General features: G+C 37.9%; 1 protein-coding gene across 1 annotated transcript; it reads right to left on the bottom strand.

The window, feature by feature from the left end:
* Nucleotides 1–1,103: 1,103 nt before the first annotated feature.
* Nucleotides 1,104–24,544, bottom strand: LOC134587435 (zinc transporter ZIP9-B-like). Its single transcript, XM_063443793.1, has 7 exons — nt 24,248–24,544; nt 16,360–16,465; nt 15,197–15,361; nt 14,314–14,382; nt 5,088–5,173; nt 3,875–4,009; nt 1,104–3,199 (listed from the first exon to the last, which is right to left on the bottom strand). Exons 1-7 carry the CDS (start codon nt 24,341–24,343, stop codon nt 2,960–2,962), a joined length of 897 nt encoding a protein of 298 aa, XP_063299863.1. The 5' UTR covers nt 24,344–24,544; the 3' UTR covers nt 1,104–2,959.
* Between the last annotated feature and the right edge of the window lie 144 nt (nt 24,545–24,688).

The following is a 24,688-nucleotide window of genomic DNA, read 5'->3' as shown; positions in this document are numbered from 1 at the left end:
TAGAGAAGCACAGAAAGGGAGAAAAGGTGCGAAAATCTAATCTTTCTCAAGTACTCCAAGAGTGCCTGGCAACCTAACCTTCTACAGGACATAATAGCCTTACAAATAAATATTTGTATTCCTAACACTATAGTGTTACTTTAAATAGATACTCTAAGCACACTTATCACTCTTTTATAGCATGACATTTACATGGATCTATGGGTGCCCGCTGTCTGGGCTATTTTTTTTTTTTTAATTAAAGCCAACATTGCATACAGTTTAACTCCTTACAATTGTAGAGTGCCAGGGGACCCCAGTCTAACCACTACAATGCACTGTAGTGTTTATGGTGCCTTGAGTACACCTTCAAATTAATTTTTAGAGCCAGTTCATTCCATGTATATAGTTTGATCCCTGTCGAATTTTTTTTTATTTTTAAGAACGGATTTAAATAAAAAAAAAACACCGAAATGTTAAGTAATTAGGTGTAAAACCCATACCTCTCCTACCTTGAATTTATTTTCACATTTAAGTTTTTTTGAGCTTTTATAAAATGGTAAAAGTATACATAGGAAAAAGGGAAGGGTGGGATAAGGCACACTTTGACACATTGAGGCATATGGTATAGCATAACATAATAAGACATTCTAACTACAAGGCTTTTCCATAAACAGGATGTCCAACATTGTGGCTTTAATACATGATAACAGTATATCATAACTTTTATTGGCATTCAGACAAATCATCTCCAGTACCGGCTCCATACATCCCACACAAGCTATGCTATGACAAAGGTGTGAGTGGGGGTATATATCGTGATAAATTTACGTTTGTATGAACTCTGCCTGTCAATAGAATTAATTAACATTGGCTCTGTGGGAGGCGTTCCCATGCTCTCGCTATGAGTTGTTGCACAGTTAGAATAATATGAAGTATGACTTTAAGTAACGCTCAAGGATAGCTGCCTCTAAATTTCAACCAGATTACCTGCCGTGAAGAATTTTACTTTATTTAGGGGGACTCCTGTTGTCTTTCTATCCAGTGGATCAACAAGGCATGTTATTAAGATATCTCTATAGACACTACCAGGCATAGAATCAAAAGTAACACAGATGAGGTAATTTCATGTTAAAAATAAAATCTTTATTCACACATTTCCCCCCCCTTTTTTGTTCCTTATTACCGTCTTCAGGATTCATAAATTCAGATGAGCTTGAAAGGGTGTCAACTTAATGGACCTGTGACATTTCCAGTTAAATATTTTGTCATTGGCATTTTTATTGGAGAGAACAAAATAACGCAAGCATGGGAATAATGTGGTTTGGCACTAAAATGTAGGACCAGATATATGCCCTGATCATATTTTAGGTGAAAGGTTAGTTTATATGTGCATGGTAACATTTGTGGAATGTTGAAAAGTATGATACAAAATATATATTTTGTGCATATTAAAGGGATACTATAGTGTCAGGAATACAAAACTGTATTCCTGGCACTATCATTATCCCCTGCCTGCCCCCTCCCCTGTAAATTAAAACCCCTCTATTTACTTACCTTATCCCAGCACCGTGTCCCTCGGCACTGGGTCAAAGCTCTTCCTCCTCCTCCATTCTGGGATGAGCGGGCTCTAATGCATATTAGACCTATTAGGAAAAAACTGACGCTGGAGGTACGTCCAGTGTCAGATACCGGACCAAAGGTCTGTTTCAAACCAGGAAGCCCTCTAGTGTCTATCTGGGAGAAAGCCACTAGAGACTGACTTAGTGCTGCAATAGAAATATTTCCATTTCTATGGAACTGCAATGTTTAACATTGCAGCACAAAGGGCAATAGGAACACTGCACCCAGGCCACTTCAATTAGCTGAAGTGGTCTGGGTGCCTACAGTGTTCCTTTAAATAGACTGCAGGATATCATGTTTTGTCTGACAAGTGACGAAACAGACAAACCGTTTGTCCATCAAGGACCAGCCTATTAACCTGTCCTGTGTAACTTTGCTCGCTACGGTACTATAAATCTTGTCAAACTAAGCCAGCCAGCAGCAATGGACAGTGCACAGAATAACAATTCTCAGAACCTTTATTTCTATAAACACTCCAATGTTTTCCAGCTGTACGAACGGACTCTTACCATGATGAAAATAATTGAAAAGCTTGATTTACTGAGAAACCTTCAGTTACAAGTTACTACACGAAAAGTCAAGTAATGCGCCATCTCAGTACAGTAAGTGTTAAGATACATACTCACAAAATAGTTCTTACCTTAATACCAGGTAAGACAGAATAATGCAACATGAGCTCAAAACATGACATGAAAAATGCTTTTATATAAAAATCAGCTTAAAGTGCATTTTCACCTGAGATTCATATAAAATGTGTTCTGCTGACTGTGGATACTCATAGTATAATTAATTGTAACTATAGGTATTTTTTAATATGTACCCAAATTAATGATTTTGGTCAGGGCTATCCAGACCATTGCTACCTTGCATAATAATAAGTTGCAGGGTGAATTATTTTAACCACTGCCATGACAGGGGCATAATAAGACAACTGGGAGCCTCATGTATCACTGTTGATTGGATCACCAATCTTTACCTTCCCGAGTTACTTCTTGCGGAGAACAGCATGTCCTTGGTAATCAGGCTATGGAAGCAGGGCCCTGCCTATAATACATCACAGTGACAGAGGGGAGAACCAAACTGGTTATTTCTACAGCATTAGTTAACCTTGGTTCTGATTCCAATAACAGTATAATAAAAAAAAATGTAGATGATATCACCTCTCGGTTTGTAATCCACACTATTATCATGAAAAAAATATTAAACTGTACAATTTCCAAAAAAAGAAACAAAGCATTGTCATATTGGTGTAAAGAAAAAAAAAAAAGTCTGCTGTATTAAATCTTTTTGCTGGTTAATTGTACCCTTCTATTGGTCCTACAAAATCAAAACAGAACGGTGTGTCTTTAAAGAGCGGTCATCCATCATGGAGGCCCAGGGAAAGTAAGACAGGCAGGACAGCTCCAATGACTAGGGTTATACTTTCCAAGAGGCCCAGACCTGGGCGCTTGTATTCCGAGCTGCTGCTGTGATGACTGTGACCTCTGCCACTAATTTCAGGCAATACGTGCACCGTGGCCACGTACAGAAATGTCCCTGCAGAAAACAGCATCCCGTTTCCTGTTGCGCTCAGCTTATGCTGTAATGATCCTCCAGTCTAAAACAAATAGAGAAACTATTAAGTGACAACAAGGCTTATTGGCAAATATATTCCAAGCATAAAAATCGTGTAAAAATAATGCTAAACAACATTTAGCATTATTTTTGTCAATCTTTCTTTTTAAAAAAAATAGTTATATTTAGTGATAGGAAGATTTGTCTGGTTGTATTTTCACTGTATATTTGTAAATCATTGTACATGACTTTATACCAAGTGTAGGATTAATCATCGGTGCCTCTAACTGTGCAATAATGTTCCAATAGTTCCCTAGCACCCCTAGGATGTGTATCAAAACATTCTAACACAACACAGATTCATTTTAATATTACACTGACTAAATATGGCCTGCCATTAGCACAGCAGATATTTAATACTGACTGAGACAGTGACAAGAAGACCGGTAAAAGAAAATGAACAAAAATAATGTTGTAACTACAACCATTCCAATATCATTGTATAGTTATTATTCATTACGATTCGTGTTGCATTTTCTTTGTTGCAATATATACACTCAATGATTTTCAGCCATTTTATCAAGCAAGAAATATTTTTATAAAAGCACTTAGTTGACCATCTGTTGGGGATATCAGTCCTAGCTGACATTTACTTGTAGGAGGAGCAGTCATACAATGGCTGCCAGTACTAGTTTATATACAGTTCCTCTCTACTTACCATGGTTAAAATTAAATACGTTGTAATTGTTAACAAGGGAGCAGCCAGTGAAAAGGCCAGGAGGTGTTTTTGAATTTGCTTCTTCTCTAGGCCGGCATGCATCAGAAAGGTGACCAAGCCAAATGCAGCAGGTGCCTAAATCAGAGGATGATATTAAAGGAGAAACATGCATAAACTTATCCCAATAATGTTATGTATAATGCTCATTAATTGACAGCATTTACAGTGCCTCGTTTGATACGCCTAGTTCTAACAAAATGTAGTTCAGAATAGATTTAGCAGAGAGTCACATCAGATTAGGATAGAAGATCACACAAGGTTCTAGCAGTATGGTTCTAAGGTTCTAAGACTAGGTTACAATAGGTTCGAACATTAGGTCCAAACCCGACAGCGTGTGACAACTGTGTATCAATATGTTAGATCAGTACAGGAAAATGCAGGTGGTAGGTCCGTCAGAATCCTAAATTGCCAGGAATTGCACACACTTGTAACACTGTATTGACAAGGATTGGACTTTCATATATGAACGCACAGTGTGTATATATACACTATATTGCAGTAGATTTGTTGACTAAAGGAAAGGGGTTCGAGTGAAGCCAAAGTCAGTGATATAAAGGTCTACTAAATTAAAGGACTAACTTGTTGGCAGTTTCTCAACAGACCATGAAAGATGCGATTTACATAAGATTGTGGTAGCAGCACTGTGGTCTCTACCTTGAGTAAACCTTAATTTATAGCTTTCGAGAATAATTCTCATGACCATGAAAATAAGTGGAAGGAAGACTGTGGGGTGGAGTAATTTTATATTTTAATTAAAGTGAACCGGTTAGGAAAAATACTAATTAACTTAACGACCACTGACGGGATTATTCCGTCATAGCAGTCCGTGCCAGGAGGACCACTGATGTAATAATTCAGTCATGTACTATAATTAACGCCAGATTACGGCAGTTGCAGTTGCTTGGTGCCTCACAGTCTAAGGCAAATCAGCAACAGCAATTGGTACTGTTTCACAGAATACTCTAAGCAAGTTATTACATGTAATCTACAAAGTGACATCAAGTTACCCCATGAGCAACTCCTTTTACTACATACCTAAAAATTCTGTGGAATTATTTTATCATCTGATATAGTAAAACATTTGAAAAATCAGTTTGCATTTGTAATAGGAGTTCAAACGCATTTAAGTAAAACATTTGCAGTAGGTCCTTACCTTGTGCAATATAACTGCAAAGAACACAATGACTTGCACTGACACTTGTGAAGAAGCTACCGCTGCTCCAAGGGCTACACCGTCAGCTGTAAAAAGAATTAACCGATTTAGAAATCGTGTGCCTGATAGGTTTTAATTTAATATTATTAACCAAATCCCTTTCAGGTGCTTACTAAACACAAAAACGCTATAATCTATATTGGCAAAAACAGAAATGTTTAAGATCTGCATATTTAATTTTTTTGTCATTATATGATTTTAAGGTATCTTTTTAACCTCTTAAGGACCAAACTTCTGGAATAAAAGGGAATCATGACATGTCACACATGTCATGTGTCCTTAAGGGGTTAAATGATTCATGGAACACACTGTTTGTAGATCCTGCTTGTATTTATAATGAGCTCGTGATGTTTTCACAGTAGATTAAAAAGAAACCAAGTTGTAATCGAAAAAATAAATAAATAAATAAATACTGGTGGCAAAAAGAAAAAATGTCCATGCTAAATAAGTCTAATAAAATAATAATAAAAGTCTCGTGGGAGGGACGAAACGCGTCGATGAGTTGCAGCTGATTTCGGGACGTTCTGCTCTGTTGCTGTGGGAAGTTATAGCTGTGTGCCGGTTTCCTCGGGAGTTGATTTGCTTTACACTGCGGTCTTTTTTGAAGATACCGACCGCAGTGCAGCACAACATACCCAGCGTGAGAGAATATATCTTGGCCCCATTGGAGGAGTGCTTTCCATCTACACCGCGGTCTTTTTTGAAGATCCCGACCGCGGTGCAACGGTTGTTCCAGCGGTTATTTTATAATTAGTGGCCACTGTTATTCCTTCCCATCTATACCTCGGTGGGGGCCCCCACCGAGGCAAGGTACTATTTTTATATTTGTGTGATACCTATGTCCTGTTTTCTAATTTGTTAGCATTGGTCACACCTCCAGATACTTTGTTTCATTTTTTTGACAGAGTATCTGTTAGGTGTTTATCCTGGTTTTTTATTTCATTTTTTATTTTATCAGGATTTGTGTATCCACTTTGATTGGTTATTTACCTTTTAGCAACAGATCCAGTTCGTCATAATTGCATATGTTTTTTAGATGTCTTGATTATAAAGGTCTTTTTTACTTATTAAATATACGTTTGTATTATAAGTGTTATGTTTATTTTTTATTTTACTTTTTAGGAGCGCACATATACTTGTTCAGATTTTGAGCTTACACTCTATTTAGGTCACTTGTAGTTATATGTTGCAGCCCATTTAATTTTTTTGTTTCTAATTACACCTTTCCATTAGTTTTCATGCTAAATAAGATGCACAGAAATTAAATTGACATGTACCTTGAAACCAGGAGATGCGCATGCAGGCTCTGTGGCTGCCGAGATTTAAGTAAAATAAATAAATAAATAGAATGGCAAATTCTTCCACAAAAAAAAAAACAGAACAATACCTCAGTCGAAAAAATAAGGAGAAAAAAAAAAGAAAAAAAGAACCTCTATTGTAACATTGTAGTAAAAGGCTTAATTTAATCTGATGTATTTCATTCCCCCTCACTACCTCAGAGTGCACAAAACGGGTCAGATTGATTCATTGCTTCCGCCTGTAAATCTTTACAGCGATATTAACAGATAAAATATAAGGGTTCTCTTTTTCCCCTCTTATTTCTTAGATTGAGACACTACTGTTGTTCTCTTGTGGAGGAATCTGTTCTTCTACGTAATTTAACTTGAGTTGGATTTGACACATCCGGTCTTGTGATTTATAGAAAGATGGCATTAAAATATGCAAACTCAAAATTTCAAAGCAAACTTGCATTTGGATTCTCTGCAAACCGCTATGCTGAGACAGGATAGCAATGAGCTCTCACTAAACAAGGAAGTGGCTGATGCTTACTATAGTTTCTATACCAGTTCTTACATTTTCACATAGACAGAGTTGTTTGGGCTCGGCAAGTGTTTGTGTGCTGCAAAAAAAAAAACTAACAACTGAACTACAAATCCCACAAACATAAGACATATCAGACAAAGATACAGCAGTAGTTTTGCAGAAAGAAAACATTTTTTCTTGTGCAGTCAAAAAACACACGTATTTCAGTTGTTCACTACTCGCACCCCTTGCCAAAAGAACCTGCCCCTAGCGACTTGGCCAACAAATGTAGAACTCAGGGACATCAGCGTGAACCTGGATCTCAGCAAATTTCATTTTAAATGCCAGTTTAAAGGTTAACAGAGAATAATGATAGCCAACGTTCCAGTGATAACATAATTCTCGTACTCAGCCTGTTTAGTAAGAGCAAAGTGTGTCACTTAAAATGAAGCTCCTGTAGGAACAAAATGCAATATATAAACAGTCCTGGGGGTGTTACTGCTCTTTACTAACACTATTACAGTTACAATGCTGCCACAGATAACATCTCTGTGGATTAAGAACCAACAGTATATTAATTAACATCCTCCCCCTGTTATAAACAAAACAACATCTGGCAATAGAATGTGCATGCAAATCAGTCACACTAATATCAGATTCTAACAGCTCCGTGAGAGAGCTTGGTAGCTGTAGAGATAGCTCAGTGGTTAATACTCCACTTAACAGTGTATCCAGGACCGGCTGAAACGGCAGGTTTTATACCAGAGAGGGGCAACTCTGCAATTCAGTGTTCAGAGGTGACAAAAATTTATAGAATTCAGTTGCTTAACAAAATCTATCCTAGAACATGTGTGAAACGGGGAAAATAAAATAAATTGTAAGGTCTATGGTTAAAAATCAAATATACACCAATTAAGCAACATCTCCTATGTGCACATTACTTTGATAAAGCCTCACCTAGTGTGTTTTCTTTACTGCATATAGTAATTTAATAACCACCCTATCTGGTGGCACATTATGTTGTCTCTAAGCTACTCAGTGCATAGGTTTAACCTGGTTCACTTATTTGGGATTTTAACGCCAAGCACCATATCTCTTCTATTTACTATTATAAATAATGTGCGTTAGTAACGTTATGCCATACAATTGTACTACTATGCCTTTTGAATTGCTTGCTATAGCTGTTGTGGCTCTGCAAGTCTGTTTGTAACTACATGCACAACAAAAATAAAGAATTATAAAATATATATATATATATATATATATATATATATATATATATATATATATATATATATATTTTAATCTTTAGCCCACATGTTCTCAATATTTTAAAAAATTAGATCTCTCGAGTTATTAATGTCCTACAACTCCTAGAATTGTTTGCATGCAATAGCAAACCTCCCAACAGAGACGGGATTTGAGGGGCGGCACCCTGCATGTTCCTAGAACCACTGCAGTGTGATCCCCGGGGACAGTTCCCTGGTGCTTTCAGATACAAGACAAAAGGGAACTAAAGCAAGACAGGAATTCAAAATCAGGACTGTCGGTAGGCCTGCGATTGCTCGACAAACAATCATGGTAATTGTAGTTCTGTAGCATCTGGGGGGCCAGAGTTTAAGATGACAGTGACAAAACAAAAACAAGATACAAAAAGCAAGGCTGCACAAAACATACGATTCCATCAGCCAATTTAATTTTGTGATTAGTAAACCGTAAATGTTTTGTTAAAACTCTCCGATGCCCAAGAAGAACTACAAATCGTTTACTTTTGTCTATTTGGAGATGTAAAAAACCACACAAAACTTATCAACATATTTAAAATAATGAACACAAACTACAGAAAGCTTTTAGAAGTCCATATGACGCGCAGACTATTTTTGTTGACAAAGTCACTCAAAGTATAATGCACACATAATGTTATGTTAGCACTTGCTGTGAGTATAAACAACGTGTACAGAGCTGTATTTTCAGTTTGCAAACTTCCGGATATTACACGAGGCCCACTAAGAATGAAAGAGACTCTATTAGTCCTTCTGAGTTATTTAGTCTGACTAAGATTGAATTGCTTTCTGCTTTGTATGTCAGACCAGCGGAGTCAAAGCAGATACTTTCACATTTAGATTTCAATGGCCTCTGCGTTATCCCTCACAACTGTTGAGTGCTGAGTACTTTGTGGGAATTAACAGGTTTCCAAGACTCAACTCTAAGAAAACTCTTAATTCGATAATACTTTGCATCCAAGCTTTTGCCAAAAACAATCCTTTCAGGATTTTTAAACAGGATGTATCATAGAAAGTACGCAAACCATGGCAAGCCACAATTGTTTTTCCAGGTGGGGCCAAAGCTGAAGTCATATGGATACGATCAGAAATTGATGTACTTCAAATCTCCCCCCCCCCCCCCCCCCACCAAAAAAAATAATAATATATAAAGGATCCTGCTTGACTCTCTTCACCTTGAAAAGGTTCAATTGCATATCAAATTACACGCAGTGAGAGCAAATAGGACGGATCACAGAATTTATAAAGCAAATGTCAAGGGGAAAGTTGGTAGAAATGCCCCCCCCTCTTTCCCACCCATATTACCATTCAGGTAAATGCACTAAGCAATCATTAGATTCTAAGCTTTGTTTATTTTATGAAAGAATTAAATATTTGTACTTTTTCACACAAAGTAATTAGGCCTATATCCAAAGACTTGGCACAGTCGCAATTATTATTATGTAGTAGTCATTAAATATGGAAAACACTTACTGGCAATAACCTCCCAAAAAACTCTACAGCCATTGAAATTTTACATGATTGTTCATACTCTAGCACTGTGTAAACATTAATAGCTTTAGTATGGACCTGCATTATAAATGCCCCCCATCCCCCATCGCAGAAAGTGTTTTTAAAAAACAAACAAAAAAAAAAAAAACACCTTTTAACACACCCTATTCCAGCACCGAACCTCCTTCGGCGTTGGGTTGGCGCTCCGCTGTCTCTGGCGTCATCCGACAAGGTGGCGGGGGTTTAATGCGCAGCGAGCGCCACAAGCACATTAGGCCCTCCCATTGCTTCAATGTTTTCCCTTTGTGTATTTTACCAATGGTAAATGTCCTCATGCAGTGCATGAGGACGTCCAGCGTCAGTCAAGTCACCAAAAGTCTATTAACCACCCCTAAGTGCATGTAGTTTCCCAAAAACTGCAATGATTTACATTGCAAGGCTAAGAGAGCCTGGGACACTGCACGAAAACCTCTGCAATCAGCTGAAGTGGTCTGGGTGCCTATAGTGTCCAATTAAGTAGACATTTATTGTACATTTACAGGATGTAAGTAAATAACTGATATTTACAAAAGCAGAAGTGAATAAATTGAGTTAAATAATTCCACTGCTATCATATGTGCAATCCTTATATACATATATTTGCATATATTAAAAAATAAAGAAAGAAATTAACTCTTAAAGGAGAGTAAAACGTTTTTAAGGGCACTATAACAAAAGTAAAATTTAGCCAATAAAGCTTCACTTAATACTCTCTTTGCTTTAGCAGCAATTTTCACCCTGCAATGAAACACATTTCTCTTCCAGGCTTTCTGCATCTGTGAATTATTGCGCACTATACCAGTTTCAGAGCATGTTACAGGCATTCTTTGCTAGCTGCAATAGTAGCCTGCAATGTGCTTTATATTTCAGATGCTGGATGTATATATTCAGTCCCAGAAATCATATCAGCATCCTTAGTACCCTCTAGTCTATTCAATATATTTATAAATGATCTTGAAACAGGCATTACAAGCCATGTTTCAGTGATTGCAGATGACATAAAACTGTAAAGTTAGACAATGTGAGCAGGATACTGCTTTGCTGCAGATTAATTTAGATAGATTGTGGGACTGGGCACTAAAATGGCAGATGAAATTGGAAGAAACAAAGTTATGCACTTCAGGGTAAAGAATGTACAAGCAACTTACACCCTAAATGGTAGGGAGTTAGTGATAAAACACATGAGAAGGATATGGGAATTGTCATAGACAACAAACTAGGCAACAATATGCAATGTCAATCAGCAGTTGCTAGGGCCAGTAAGGTATTGTCAAGTATAAATAAAGCCATTAATAAGTGAAAATGTGATTTTGCCTCTTTTTAAATCACTGGTAAGACCACATTCGAATATGCTAATACGGAGTCCAGCATGTGCAAAATCCACCAAAACGCATTTCGCTGTGATAGCTTCCCAGTTAGCAGTGTACTGCAGCTTTTATTGATTTTAGATTTGTTTTTGATGTTATAAAAATGTAATATCTGTACACTTTATTACAACAAGGATCAAGATAACAGCCGGGGAAGTGTCACCCTACAAAATGACACTAGGTGCATGCCCTTAGAGCCAAGGACCTGTAGGCTCTAAACAAGGTGAGCGTCCATTTTTTATTATATTCATATTAGATAAAATATTTTGTCAGACATACTGCCCTATTGTGGTATTCCTGTGTTTTCCCTGAGTGACACACCTCCAGATAGAAGACAGGTGGGTGCTACCTGTAAAGGCAAAACTACTAATTAAGTGAGCCTATATTTTGTGGCTCCAATACAAGCGAGTGTGTGTTTACACTCCATTATTTCGCATTTAACAAGGATTGTTACCATCTGCACTATTTGTTGTTCTCTCAGTTGTTATCTTTTATGTACTGCATATTGTATGGGTACTCCTTCCCACACAGCGCTCCACTTTGTATTATAAATCTTGCCCTACCAATACAAACCACTGTCTGGAAATCTATTCATAAACAGGACTAGACAGAGGACACAAATTCACACATTTAGGCTGGAAGAATGGAGATTTAGTCTAGGTCTAAGGAAAGGATTGGATTTTTTTTTTTTTTTTTACAGTAAGAACAATAAGGATGTGGAAATCTATGCCTGAAGAGGTGGGTTTAGAGCCTGTACAGATGTTTAAATAGCAACTAGATGATTACTTGCAAAAAAAATAGAATACTCAGGGATAACATTTTTTATAGGTCAGGTAACCGCTTCTTGATCCAAGGAGAGATCTGACTGCCATTCTAGAGACGAGAAGGATTTTTATTCCTAGCTTGTTGCAAAACTGGAAAGCGTTTCAAACAGTCTTTTTTTTTTTTTTTTTTTGCCTTCTTTTGGATCAACAGCAAAAACAGATGTGAGAAAAGCAGAACTTGATTGACGCAACACTCTTGTCAGCCTATGTAAGTACCTTAAACTACACAAATGTAATTCCTTAAAACAAAAATAATTTGTTGTGAAGTCAGAGAAAATATGATCAGCTATATTTCCTGTTAAGGAGGCACTAACAGAGTTTTACTTGAGGATGTCACTGTTGCATAGTGCGGAGTAAGTTTGTCTGAAAAAAATAATTTCGATTCATCGAACGATCATACACTGTGTGTGTGACTGATCTCTGCAAAAAGCAATGCTTTCATCATTCTATGGCCAAACGTGTGCATTTTTTTTTACAGATGCAGGGGAGATGGGGGTTGACTCTAATAGGAGATGATTTCAATGTCTTTTATTGTCAGGAAGTAAGTGTTCTATAAATAGGCAATTTGTACAGAAACCAGCATTCAGGAAATTGCAATTTTATGAAATCTGACATTATAGCCTAAAATGTATTTTAGTGCTGCTTAACCCCTTAAGGACACATGACATGTGTGACATGTCATGATTCCCTTTTATTCCAGAAGTTTGGTCCTTAAGGGGTTAAGCGGTTCATACAGTTAAAGGAACACCACAGCATTAGGAAAACAAGCCTGTATTCCTAACACCATGGTGTCCCTGTCTCTACTTGTAGTCAAGTTCCCAGCGTGTAATAAAATGTTAAGAAAACAGATTATTTTGTTCTAGCACCAGTTTACCTCTCCGGCTTATGCAACGACACGGAGGAAGCATGAAGTCTTCTGGCGACGTCCAATCCAGCGCTCCTCATACAAGAAAATTAGGGACCTGATGTGCATGTGCAAAGAGTGGTGCGCACATTTAAGCTTTCCAATATGAAAGCATTACATTAAAGGACCACTATAGGCACCCAGACCACTTCAGCTCAATGAAGTGGTCTGAGTGCCAGGTCCATCCAGTGTTAACCCTCCAGCTGTAAACATAGCAGTTTCAGAGAAGTCTCAGAGTAAACTGCTATGTTTACACTAGGGTTAATCCAGCCTCTAGTGGCTGTCTCACTGACAGCCGCTAGAGGCGCTTCCGCGCTTCTCACTGTGAAAATCACAGTGAGAAGACGCTGGCTGTCCATAGGAAAGCATTGAGAAATGCTTTCCTATGGACTGTTTGAATGCGTGCGGCTCTTTCCCCGTATGCGCATTTGGCTCTGACGTCAGCTGAGGGAGGAGAGTTCCCCAGCGCTGAGGGAGCCCGGCGCTGGAGAAAGGTAAATGTTTTACCCCTTCAGCCCAGCGGGAGTGGGACCCTGAGGGTAGGGGAGATCTAAAGACCCTATAGTTCCAGGAAAACAAGTGTGTTTTCCTGGCACTATAGTGGTCCTTTAATGCTTTCCTATGGGTGCTTTTAAAAGTCACATGAGCGAGTTTTACTTTTAAAGAGCAGCAGAAGCACTTCTAGTGTTAGATTTAACACTGCAATGTAAACAAGCATCACTGCACCCAAACCAATTTATTGAGATGAAATGGTCTGGGTGACTACAGTGTTCCTTTAAAAGAGAAGGTCACTTCTATGGTTAATATGCCACTTAATAAAAAACACTAAAAATCACCTATAACATATATTGAACCTTTTTTCATGTGGTGCTTTTTTTTCTTTTAAAGGGTTACTCCCTTTATCATCACTATAGATCACTGTAATGATTATAGTGGTACGAGTACCTTGGTAATGGTGAATAGTGGCGGCTTGATAAGTTCCTTATTGTTTTTTTCAAAATATTTAAATATTATAAGAGCAGATTGGTTATATGTCTTTTATATGGATAATATTTCTAAGGAGCTATGAGCAGTAAATATCAAAATGGGGGGTGAACACAAAATGGCAGATTGATTATTCAATTTTATGCTACCATTGACAGAAAGCCAAAATGGAGGCACTCTGCAGAAGAGGTATGGATTTCTATGTATTTAATTTTATTTTGCACATCTCACCAATACATATTTGTTAAATATAGAAGATAAATAAAAGTTAATCTTAAAAACCCTGGGAAGTGAAAGTTTCTCTTTAAATTGAATAATGAATGGATTTTATGATCCAACACTGACCTTAACGAACAACGGAAATAATCATTCACTTTATTTTGAATGATATTTTGTCTGGAGAATACTTAGAATTAGTAAACTATTGAATAGTCCCTAAATTCGGAATTAATCCCCCCAAATCTCACCAACCTGCTGCGTGGATCACCAGACCAAGTGTTGCAGTTATGCTTGTTCCAGCAGACATCCCCGTTCTAGGATCTGTAACAAACAAAACACATATAATTTCTTCTAAACAGTCACTGTAGTGCTGCACCTTTATGTCAAGTTATGAGATACTATACATTTACAGTGAAACATATAGTGTTACTCACTAAGAATTCAAAGTGAATTTAAAATTTAAGCCCAAACAACCATGGCGACACAGACATATACTACTGTGACCCTTTCTACCAGCGACCTAGACCAGACGATAACAATCTAGTGAAATTGTATAACGGAAACTGTTTCTTTACAAATGTGATACATGAAGTGTAACTACCTGCCAAACGCATACGTTTTCTTGTATATCCCTGTTATCCCATTGTAAAGCGCTGCGGAATTTGGAATTATTATATAAATAATTAACATAATAACATAATATGAATGCACATAGTGTTTCTTTGTATATACAACAAATGTTAATTCTGTGACAACGCAAAAAAAAAAAATTAATTGTTTTTTTAATATAATTTAAGCCCAAACAGCCAAATTGGAAAAAAATAATTTATGCTATCAGTTTGGCCTAAAATTGGAAATTCACATTAAATTCAATTTAAAAATCTCAAGTTAGTGAATAACCCTATATATGTAATTTACTGGGTTTGCATGACTCTCCGCTACACTGACAGTTGTCTGACCATCAAGGCAAATGTAGTCAATTATTGCTCGTTTGTCACAGTTTAATGATCAGTGTTTTATGATACGTAAAACGATTTTGTTTATAGAACAAGCATTTGTAATCCAGAGTAAAAGGGAACATGTACACTATAACTGTTCAAGCAATATATTCTGTAGTGACGTGATTGGGCCTCACCATGATATGAACAGTAGGTCCCAATCTGATCTACGAGGAACATGAGGATGAATCCCATCACCAGGAAGACTCCGATGAAGAAGTGAGATGGTATAGAAGAGCCGGCCTCTGCGGAATCAGTGAGATTTTCTTTCTGGACAGCATTGACACATTTCACTGGAGCATCTAGTACATGAACACAAAAGAACTGAAACGCAGCTGAATATTAGCCTTGATAGCGACTATAATTTAAATGGAATTATATTTTGTTCTAATTTCAGCTATCGCTGGCAGGCGTTGTGTTTTCAACCTCGTGCTAATGGTGGAATAATGCTATTTTACTAATTGTCCTGAACAACCCTGGCAGATTAACAAATCACTAGAATGAGTAAAATGATTTAAAAAAAATATATATATATTAAAAAAAAGTTTTAAGCATGACACATATGAAGACATTAAAGGGTTACTCCAACCTCCATGGCCTCTTCTGCTTGTATAAGAGAACATGGAGGAAGGAATCTGTATATGCAGATGTGATTTGGGCAGTCCAGAACTCTGTTCTGGGCAATGTAATGTCAACTCTGTGCAAAAAATACTCCAGTCGTCAGTGAATGATTTTATTATGTTGTGTCAGTCTATAATCAAAACAGCAAAAAAGGTGCGTTAAAAAATAATTAAATGTTATATTTCTAGCAGGTAGTTAGAATGGTTGCTCCGTCTGGGATACAGATATAATGAGACAAAGTGGCACTACGACACATATAGTGACTTGTGACAACTCAAACTCCCCTTATCGTTATGTTAAATCCTTACTGTTATTATATTATTATGCTAAACATAGTTTCAGAGAAAGAGAGGGACTAATGTTCTTTATGTTGATGAGCAGGGCATGTGCATTTGGAAAGTTTCTAGGTGCCCCAACTACTGTTTTCTTTCTAAAGTTGCTGTGCGGTCTCTCTGGTTGTCAGTGGACTTATAATATCCAAATAAAGCAGAAATGTTATAGTATAAAAACAGTGGTTCAGGCTCTGTTATTGAGACGATGGACATCTAACAGTAGCCATGACATGGCTATTAGTACAAATACTAACAATAATAAATCTTGCTTTAGATAGGGAGTAAGCCTACTATAGGTACTTTACGTTTGCTATGTTTCCTTATTGTAACATTATGTAAATACATACCCTTGGACGATCCATCCAGTAGTTCAATCCCTTCTGGAATAATAATCGCCAAAGCGGTCCCACACAGTAATCCGGCACCCAAGACACTGACAAACTGCAACTTTTGCTGTAAAGAAAAATGAAAGTGGGCCATTTTTTTTTTTTTTTTACTATGTTCACAAATGTTTGAAATAATAATAAAAAAAAAGTTTATCACAAAAGGACAAAGGGGATTTTATTCACTAAACAATGGTGAACAGCCAAACAAGATGTAAAAATTCCAAAATTGACAAGCAAAGACCAATCCCCAGTGAAGCATTATGGGAGATTTGTATAGTGTATAGTTTGGAGGAAAGACAAGACAGGGGGGATATGATAGAAACATTAAAAAAACATAAAGGGATTCAACACAGTAAAGGAGGAGTCTATATTTAAAAAAAGAACCTACCAAAACAAGAGGAGGGGCAAAGGTTTAAAAATAATATCAGGAAGTATTACTTTACTGAGAGGGTAGTGGATGCATGGAATAGCCTTCTCGCTAAGGTGGTAAAGGACACAGTGAAGGAGTTTAAGCATGCGTGGGATAGGCATAAGGCTATCCTAACTATAAGATAAGGGACTAATGAACGTATTTAGAAAATTGGGCAGACTAGATGGGCCGAATGGTTCTCATCTGCCGTCACATTCTATGTTTCTAATTCACAAATTTTTCTGCAATGGATACTTGAATTGCAAATAATATAAAAGCAAAACAGATACACAGCTGTTCAACATCAATCAGACTGAATCTCTCATTTAAATATCATCTCATCTGCCTTACAGCAATTAAAAACCTTAATACACCACACTACATACCCAAACACACTTCACTCTCACATATTATCTTTAAATATCACCCTTGGGAAGCTATATAAAATAAAGTGGCTCGATCCTACTTTTCCTACAGAGCACCGCAATTATGGAATAACCTCAGGGACACAGTCAAATCTTCATTCAATCTAAAATCTTTTAAGAGATCCATGGCGATCTACCTCAGCACAGAATGCACCTGTCATGTATTACATTTACGTGTGTGTGTGTGTTATATATATATATATATATATATATAGTATTTTTGTAATATTGTATCCTATTGTAACAATGCAATGTTTTGTAGACAAAGACCCAGGACATACTTGAAAACGAGAGAAATCTCAATGTATCCATCCTGGTAACATTTTATATAAAATAAATAAATAAAATCCCTTCAATCTATTTTTAATTGCCCTGGGAACAAACATTGATAAATATCTTCAGAATTTAGCATCAGGACAGTATTAAGATACAATCTGATATCTACGAATCATTAAAATAAGGCATCAATAAAAATACATTAAAGGATAAAGTGTATTTTTTTTAATAACATGTAGATACCAGGAAACCAGAGAAATGCTTTATATACATTTGCTAGTTACAGGTGTTGATATTATAATGAAAAGGTAACACATTAAAAAAATATATGTTAACTAAACCGAATGATACTTTGAAGTTCCTTGATTTGTTCCATACATAACCATGCATGTACAAGAACAAATCATTAGAACACAGATTACCAACTTCCCAACATCCCCCTTGAAAAATAAGAAATGTAACTCTAGGCACTTAATTTATAAGATTAATATATAAAATTGTACAAATTATCTGTGCACAACTTATTACTAGGAATGTACACAGATACATCTTTGTCCTAATCACGCACAATATAATATATATTGTTACATTTAATTTGGAGCTTTATTCCAGACACCTTGACCTTAAAGAGTTATTGCATACATTTAAATAAAAAAAAAAAAAAAAAAAACACTTGATGCAAATTGACCTGTAGCAGTAAATCTAAAAAAAAAAAAAGACTAACTTCAAATAGAGGGGGGGAAAACCACTTGTCTGATATTTACTGCTTGGCTTCAAAGGACACATTTACGAGAAAGTTTTCAAACTGGCCTTGTGCTAGAGAAATGGGGAGTTATTGGAATATTTATATATTGGAGAAGCACAGTTTGATCTCAGTTGTGTAGATAAAAAAAAAAAAAAGGTTTCTTTCATGTTATCAAATGTTCTTCCATTGAAAGTGGATAATAAAATGAAAATCTGCATCTTTTTAACAAGGTCTGTTTTTGGGTGATGTCAGTGTGAACTTTTGAACAGCACTGATAAAAGAAGGATTCATTGCCTTGAGCATTGTAAAAGAGAGACCTGGATCCCTGTAACATGTTACAATATGAACCCACACATTGGGTGAATAACTTCATTTTGTGTCTTGAGACTTAAAATGTTATGTTCTGAACTACAGCGCAATGTACTGAAAGTAGAGCAATCGCCATGGAAACCAGTGGAACAAGCAAGGCACATTCTATTGGTGACTCTTTAACCCCTTCCCTTCTCCCCCTCATCGTGCCCTGAAAACTATTGCAACAATATAGAATAAGGTCAAGGGTGGAACCAATATCAAAAACTTTCATCAAATCAAACCTTTAAAAGATCACTCCATGTATTATAATCACTAAGTGTACTGTAGTAGTTTTGGCGCCAGGAGTGTCCAGGTGCCACCCTATTGGTGAAGGCGGAACCGAGCAAGCACTGTGGGATACTGGCGCTGGACCTAGTTAAGTGACAAGTTTGTTTTCCTGACACTATAGTTTCCCTTTGAGTACGGTTTGATGTCGGCAGAACTAACAGCGTCGGGCAAATAGTTAAAAAATCCTTGGCCATACCAGGGTTAATAATGTGCCAGCTGGCCAGCACTTGCTAGCCAATCACAACAATAAAAAAAGTTTTAGGTAGTTTTAAGTTTCTTGTAAAAATGAAATAAATAAAAATCCTACTTCGGTCAATAAGACGCCCATGTTACTACAATGGGTGTAATACACCTCCATATGGGGGAAATCTATTGTCTCCTCCCCAAGCTCCCAGCCATGGGCATCAAGTGGACAATTAAGCCCTATTTAATTATAAAATAGTGGAGGGGGGGAGGGACATAACATCCTAACTAACAGTATACCCCACCCTGGTGGCTAGGGGTGCCACGGTATTCAATTCAGTTGAAATCTTGACCAAATTTAGACCCATTTGGGGCCTGATTTACCAAATCCGGACATTGATGAATTCCATGAACAATGTCCAGATTTTGCAGCCTGAGTGGCCATGGTTTTGCCACATTAGGTAAGGAGCCATTCAGACTTTAGTAAATAAAGCTTACGGACGTTGTATGTAAACGTCTGAGGAGCAGCTATACAAAGAGGGAGAATGTAACCTACGCAGAGGAGTCCGGGCAACCCATTCATAGTAAAAGGGTAAAAATGATCCAAGTCAGCTGTACTTCCAGTTCAGCTTCTTTAGCTCTGTGAATATCAGAGGATACAGGCCTGTTTTGTCTGGATAGCCGTGTCTCTGACAGAGGAGTAAATTAACACATTTCACTTTCATTCTAATGGAAACTCTTGTGAAAGAATCATATAATTAGGTTCATAGGTCCAGAGATCACGTGACCATTCCACACCAACACTCTACTTTAGCTATGGGAGTGAACATGACATCTGAGACATGCAGTAATGCTTACAATTTTTGTAAAAATTTTAGATTTCAAAATAACCTGGTGTATAAGCCATGTGATAAACTCCTAGTAGATCTTCCTGCAAGTACATTAAAGGGACACTCCAAACACCTAAGGCAATTTGGTGCTTCGTGTGTCTGGGGTTCAGGAGTCTGCCATTTTCTTGACAATTTATGCATACATTGCCTTTACGAGCCTACAAGAATACTCAGCACTGTGTTTTATGCCATGCAGGACAACCTATCAAATGTTCACACATGTTAGCTGTGATCGTACATCTCGTTTTGGACTCTATGTATTACTTTGACCCTGCCCTCCCTTACTATGACTACATACTTTTCAAAAGCCAATGAGTGACGTCAAACCGTTATAAATCTCTAAAAAACACAGAGCAGAGTCAAGCCATATAGCATACCTCCCAAGTGTCCCAATTTAGGAGGGCCTGTCCATATTATGGGCCCAAAATCCTCTGTCTCTCTTTTCTTTCCTAATGTTCCTTTTATCTAGGAGCTCCATAATGTTGGCGTGTTTGAGTGAGTCCACAGCAATAATACTCAGAATACTGCGATAAATGTGTTTAGAAATCATTCAGTGCAAAGGAGTATAATATAGTGTTCTTGTAAATTACATCAGTAAGTCACCTAACATTTCTTAGAATAGCCCCACCTATGGCCATATCCCCACTCACAACCCTAAAATTAAAGTGTCCCTCTTAGTCCATTTTAAATATTGAAAGTTATGCATATAGTTATGCTCCCAGGCAGCTGTTGATGTTTGTAGTTGCCACAATCTTAATTCAGCCCTCTCTTAATAGAGCAATGTTTGTCTGTTTTGCAGTGGTAAAACTCTACTATTTTGTCAGATGGTCTTAAAGAGACAATTTAATTGGCACAGCATAGTGTTAATGCTTTTCCGGTTTAACCCTGGTAGCACCCCGGTGACTATAAACCAAACCGTTAAGAATACACATTGGTATTCCTAATGTTATAATGCTTCTTTAAGAGGGACAGTCCCTACTGTTGGTCCAAATCATTTTGTACTAACTTAATGTCCCTCTTTTTCTAGATGTTCTATATAGTTGGTGTGTCTGGGTGTATAAGAGCTCCACAGCAATAATACCCCAATAATGTGTCTGGACAAAAAATGTGTTTAGAAATCAGTCTGTGTAAATAAAATATATTGTTTTTGTTGTAAATTACATTTTGTATGGATCAGAACGGCCTTGACCTGGTCACACCTCAGTCACACCCTTAAAGTGTCTCTCTTTGACCATTTAAAATGTTGGGAGGTATGTGTCAGGAATCTGGTCCAATATGCTGGTCACCTCTGCCTGCATTGTGTTGAGGATGAGGAGATCTGAAGATGTAGTTTCAGGTCTCTGGAGTTAGTGCAGAAACAGCAAGGTAGGCTGAGATAGGCTGATATATGCCCAGCTCCTCAAATGCTTTCCAAAGTTAAACAACATAATGTGAAGGTCTATTTTTTCCATTACCTAAGCCACACCACCAGAATAAAAGGAATGTAGGTGGCAGGCGAACCCAGGGAGGTTGCACCCATATACAATGAACTGTTAAAGAGATACTGTCAGATGAAATATGACAAATTTATTATGACTGTTGGAATTTCACTGAAATTAAAGCCCAGTCAAGAGATTTGCAGAGACAAAGTAGGGACTACTATGGATCATGATGGTGGCGCCCGTGAGGGACAGGTTCTAGTAAGTAAACCAGTCCCCCTGGCCACCGGACCACCGTAACCACAAAGTCCCCAAACTGTGACAAATACTTTCGGACATGTGTTAGGTGGACTGCAGAGCCCCACTATATATCTGCTTTCAAATATCTGCAGTATCAAAGTAAGCTGTGCTGCATTAACACATCAAACAGAGGCAAAGTATCACATACTGATCTGTATCACAGATGTATGAAATCAATTTTTGTAAAGTAGATTGAAAACTTGTTTTAACTAGGACTGCAGAACCAGTTTCCCAGATTATAGGTGAAAGTCTAGGCTAAATGATATATAAATCTTAAACCAGGGTGTGTTAGTAAAATGACATGTTTGTGTTTTACTGCAACACTGGTGTGACAGCTTCCAAGTTTTGAAGATAACTACTGTACAGTCACAGCATTCTAAGGGCTTTATCCACTAAATACTGATTCACGAAGAGAGATAACACAAGTATAAGTAGAAAACCAGAGTTGGCCAAAACAAAGGTCCAGCTCAAGTATTTACAGCTCATTATAACTCACCCTATAGTGACTGATAGGTACATCTAACTAAAAAGCAGGACTGGATTGTGAGCATTTAAAGGACCACTCTAGTGCCAGGAAAACATACTCGTTTTCCTGGCACTACAGTGCCCTGAGGGTGCCCCCACCGGCTCTGGAAAGGGGAAAAGGGGTAAAACTTACCTTTTTCCAGCGCTGGGCAGGGAGCTCTCCTCCTCCTCTTTGCCCCGTCGGCTGAATGCTCACGCGTGGCAAGAGCTGCGCGCGCATTCAGACGGTCGCATAGGAAAGCATTTACAATGCTTTCCTATGGACGCTTGCGTGCGCTCACTGTGATTTCCACAGTGAGAATCACGCAAGCGCCTCTAGCGGCTGTCAATGAGACAGCCACTAGAGGATTTAGAGGCTGGCTTAACCAATTTATAAACATAGCAGTTTCTCTGAAACTGCTATGTTTATAAAAAAATGGGTTAACCCTAGCTGGACCTGGCACCCAGACCACTTCATTAAGCTGAAGTGGTCTGGGTGCCTAGAGTGGTCCATTAAGTCTAACAAAAGCAACACTTTATATTCCCAGCAATACTCACGTTAATGAATATCTATGCTAGTGAGAGATGCTTTTTGGGAATGCAGTTTTCCAAACATGCCACCAGGATGTAAAAATGAATGTCTTCAAGAGGCCATAATGTCCTGTATACAGAATCACATTAGTAGCATTCAGGGGGTTACTAGCTGGTATTGCGGTCTGTAAAGAATCACTTGCCCAATCAATGTGCCCAAAAACCTGTCTCTGGCTATTAGAATTCAGCCAGTGTACTCTCAGACATAAGGTCTCATGTTACGCGTACACTCACAGAGAGTATAGGAGAAGGAAGTGGCAATATTTACAGTCCCTCTGGCTATGCAGAAGGGCAGTGCAGTCTACTGATGGAGGAAGTGAATAACACAGTATTTAACCCCTTCAGGACACATGACATGTGTGACATGTCATGATTCCCTTTTATTCCAGAAGTTTGGTCCTTAAAGGGTTAAATGCATGTCACACCAGAAAAGATATGTGATTGGCTAGAACAAACCAGCCAAGCAATACAGGTTTAAAGATAATTTGCTAGTTTTTAATTTCTGGGCAAATTTGGGGATTTCCTGTAAATGTAGCAATTTAAAAGACAATTATTAACTTGGGCAGTAAAAGTCAAATAAAAATCAGTAAGACTGAAAACCACTGGAGCCCTGCAGCGAAAGAGAATATTTTAAACTGACTGTAATCTAAGTTTTGCATTAAAGCAAAAACGTTTTGTTTGTTTGTTAAAAGTAATAAATGTCAGAACAAATCGAGTCTTAAAACTGTGCACTGTGTTCCAATATCCATCTGTTTACCAGCCCGTATCATGCATTGTAAACATATCCCCAGCTTGGCACAGTGTGAATGTGCTCAGTATAAATTAGCTTCCATGACGCCCATTCACTAGGAACTTTCTCTAGCTTCTTGCAACAGCCCTGATGAACTTAGCATGTGATGGTTTCCTAGTAACCAACTTCTCTGTCTAAAGGGAATACATACTATGCATTGCACACACAGCACAGAGCTAGATAACATCTCAAAGGCTATTCACTAACGTGAGAATTCAAAGTGAATTTCAAATTTAAGGTCAAAAAAGTCCAAGTGGAGAAAAATCTCTAAATCAGCCATGCTTTCACCAGATCAGCTACTTTGGTCTTACATTTGAAATTCACTTAGAATTCTCACTTTGGTGAGTAACTCTGTTAGGATTAACTCTCTGGCTCTCCAGGAGTTAACTCTCAGAATGAGTCAGTAATGGCAGAGTTGTGCAGACTACAGAGAAGTGTGTTGTTGTTGTTGTTGTTTTTTTTTATTTCCACCTTAATGAATAAAGAAACCATGGGCTTAATGTATCACTGGAATTAACCCCTTGAGTGCCACACAGGTAAGCAGATCCTCTGACAAATCCATGTGTTAATATAAAACATCAATGGGGGTAGGTCCATCAGGGGGTTAGGGGATGGTGGGCTGTAACCCCAGTGCGGATTAATTATCAGAGTTAGCTTGTCATTAATACAGGTCACTTACCTCTGAAAGTTTTACAGCCAGAGGAATCAAACCCAGAAGGAAGCATCCCAGAAACATGCCAAGAGAAATTAGGAAGACCACCAGCAGACCATCCATGGTGGGAGCTCTGTGCCCTGTGGGGGGATCTGGGTGCAGGGTTAATTAGGAAAACACCGCCCTGGGACTGAAAGACCCCAATAACTGGGCTTCATGTCTATGGGAAAGTCTAGAGAGCTGGGGGCTGCTCCCTCCAGCCTTCCACGTCGCTCCTTTGACTTTGCAGGGAGTACACTGAATGAAATATTTAGCTGCAGTTTGAACATGCTGGATACAATGAGGTCATTGGTGCTTCCTTGCGCCCCCTAATGGATGGCGAGAGCAACACTTAGGGCGGCCAACTCTTCAACTATCACGTAGCGTAGACCGAGACTCCGCATAAACAAGGTCAAAGTGTATTCAAAC

The sequence above is a fragment of the Pelobates fuscus genome, chromosome 2 (genome assembly GCF_036172605.1).
Source record: "Pelobates fuscus isolate aPelFus1 chromosome 2, aPelFus1.pri, whole genome shotgun sequence".
Taxonomy (NCBI): Eukaryota; Metazoa; Chordata; class Amphibia; order Anura; family Pelobatidae; genus Pelobates; species Pelobates fuscus.
Note: the sequence above shows the minus strand (reverse complement) of the source record. Positions and strands in the feature narration are given on the sequence as shown.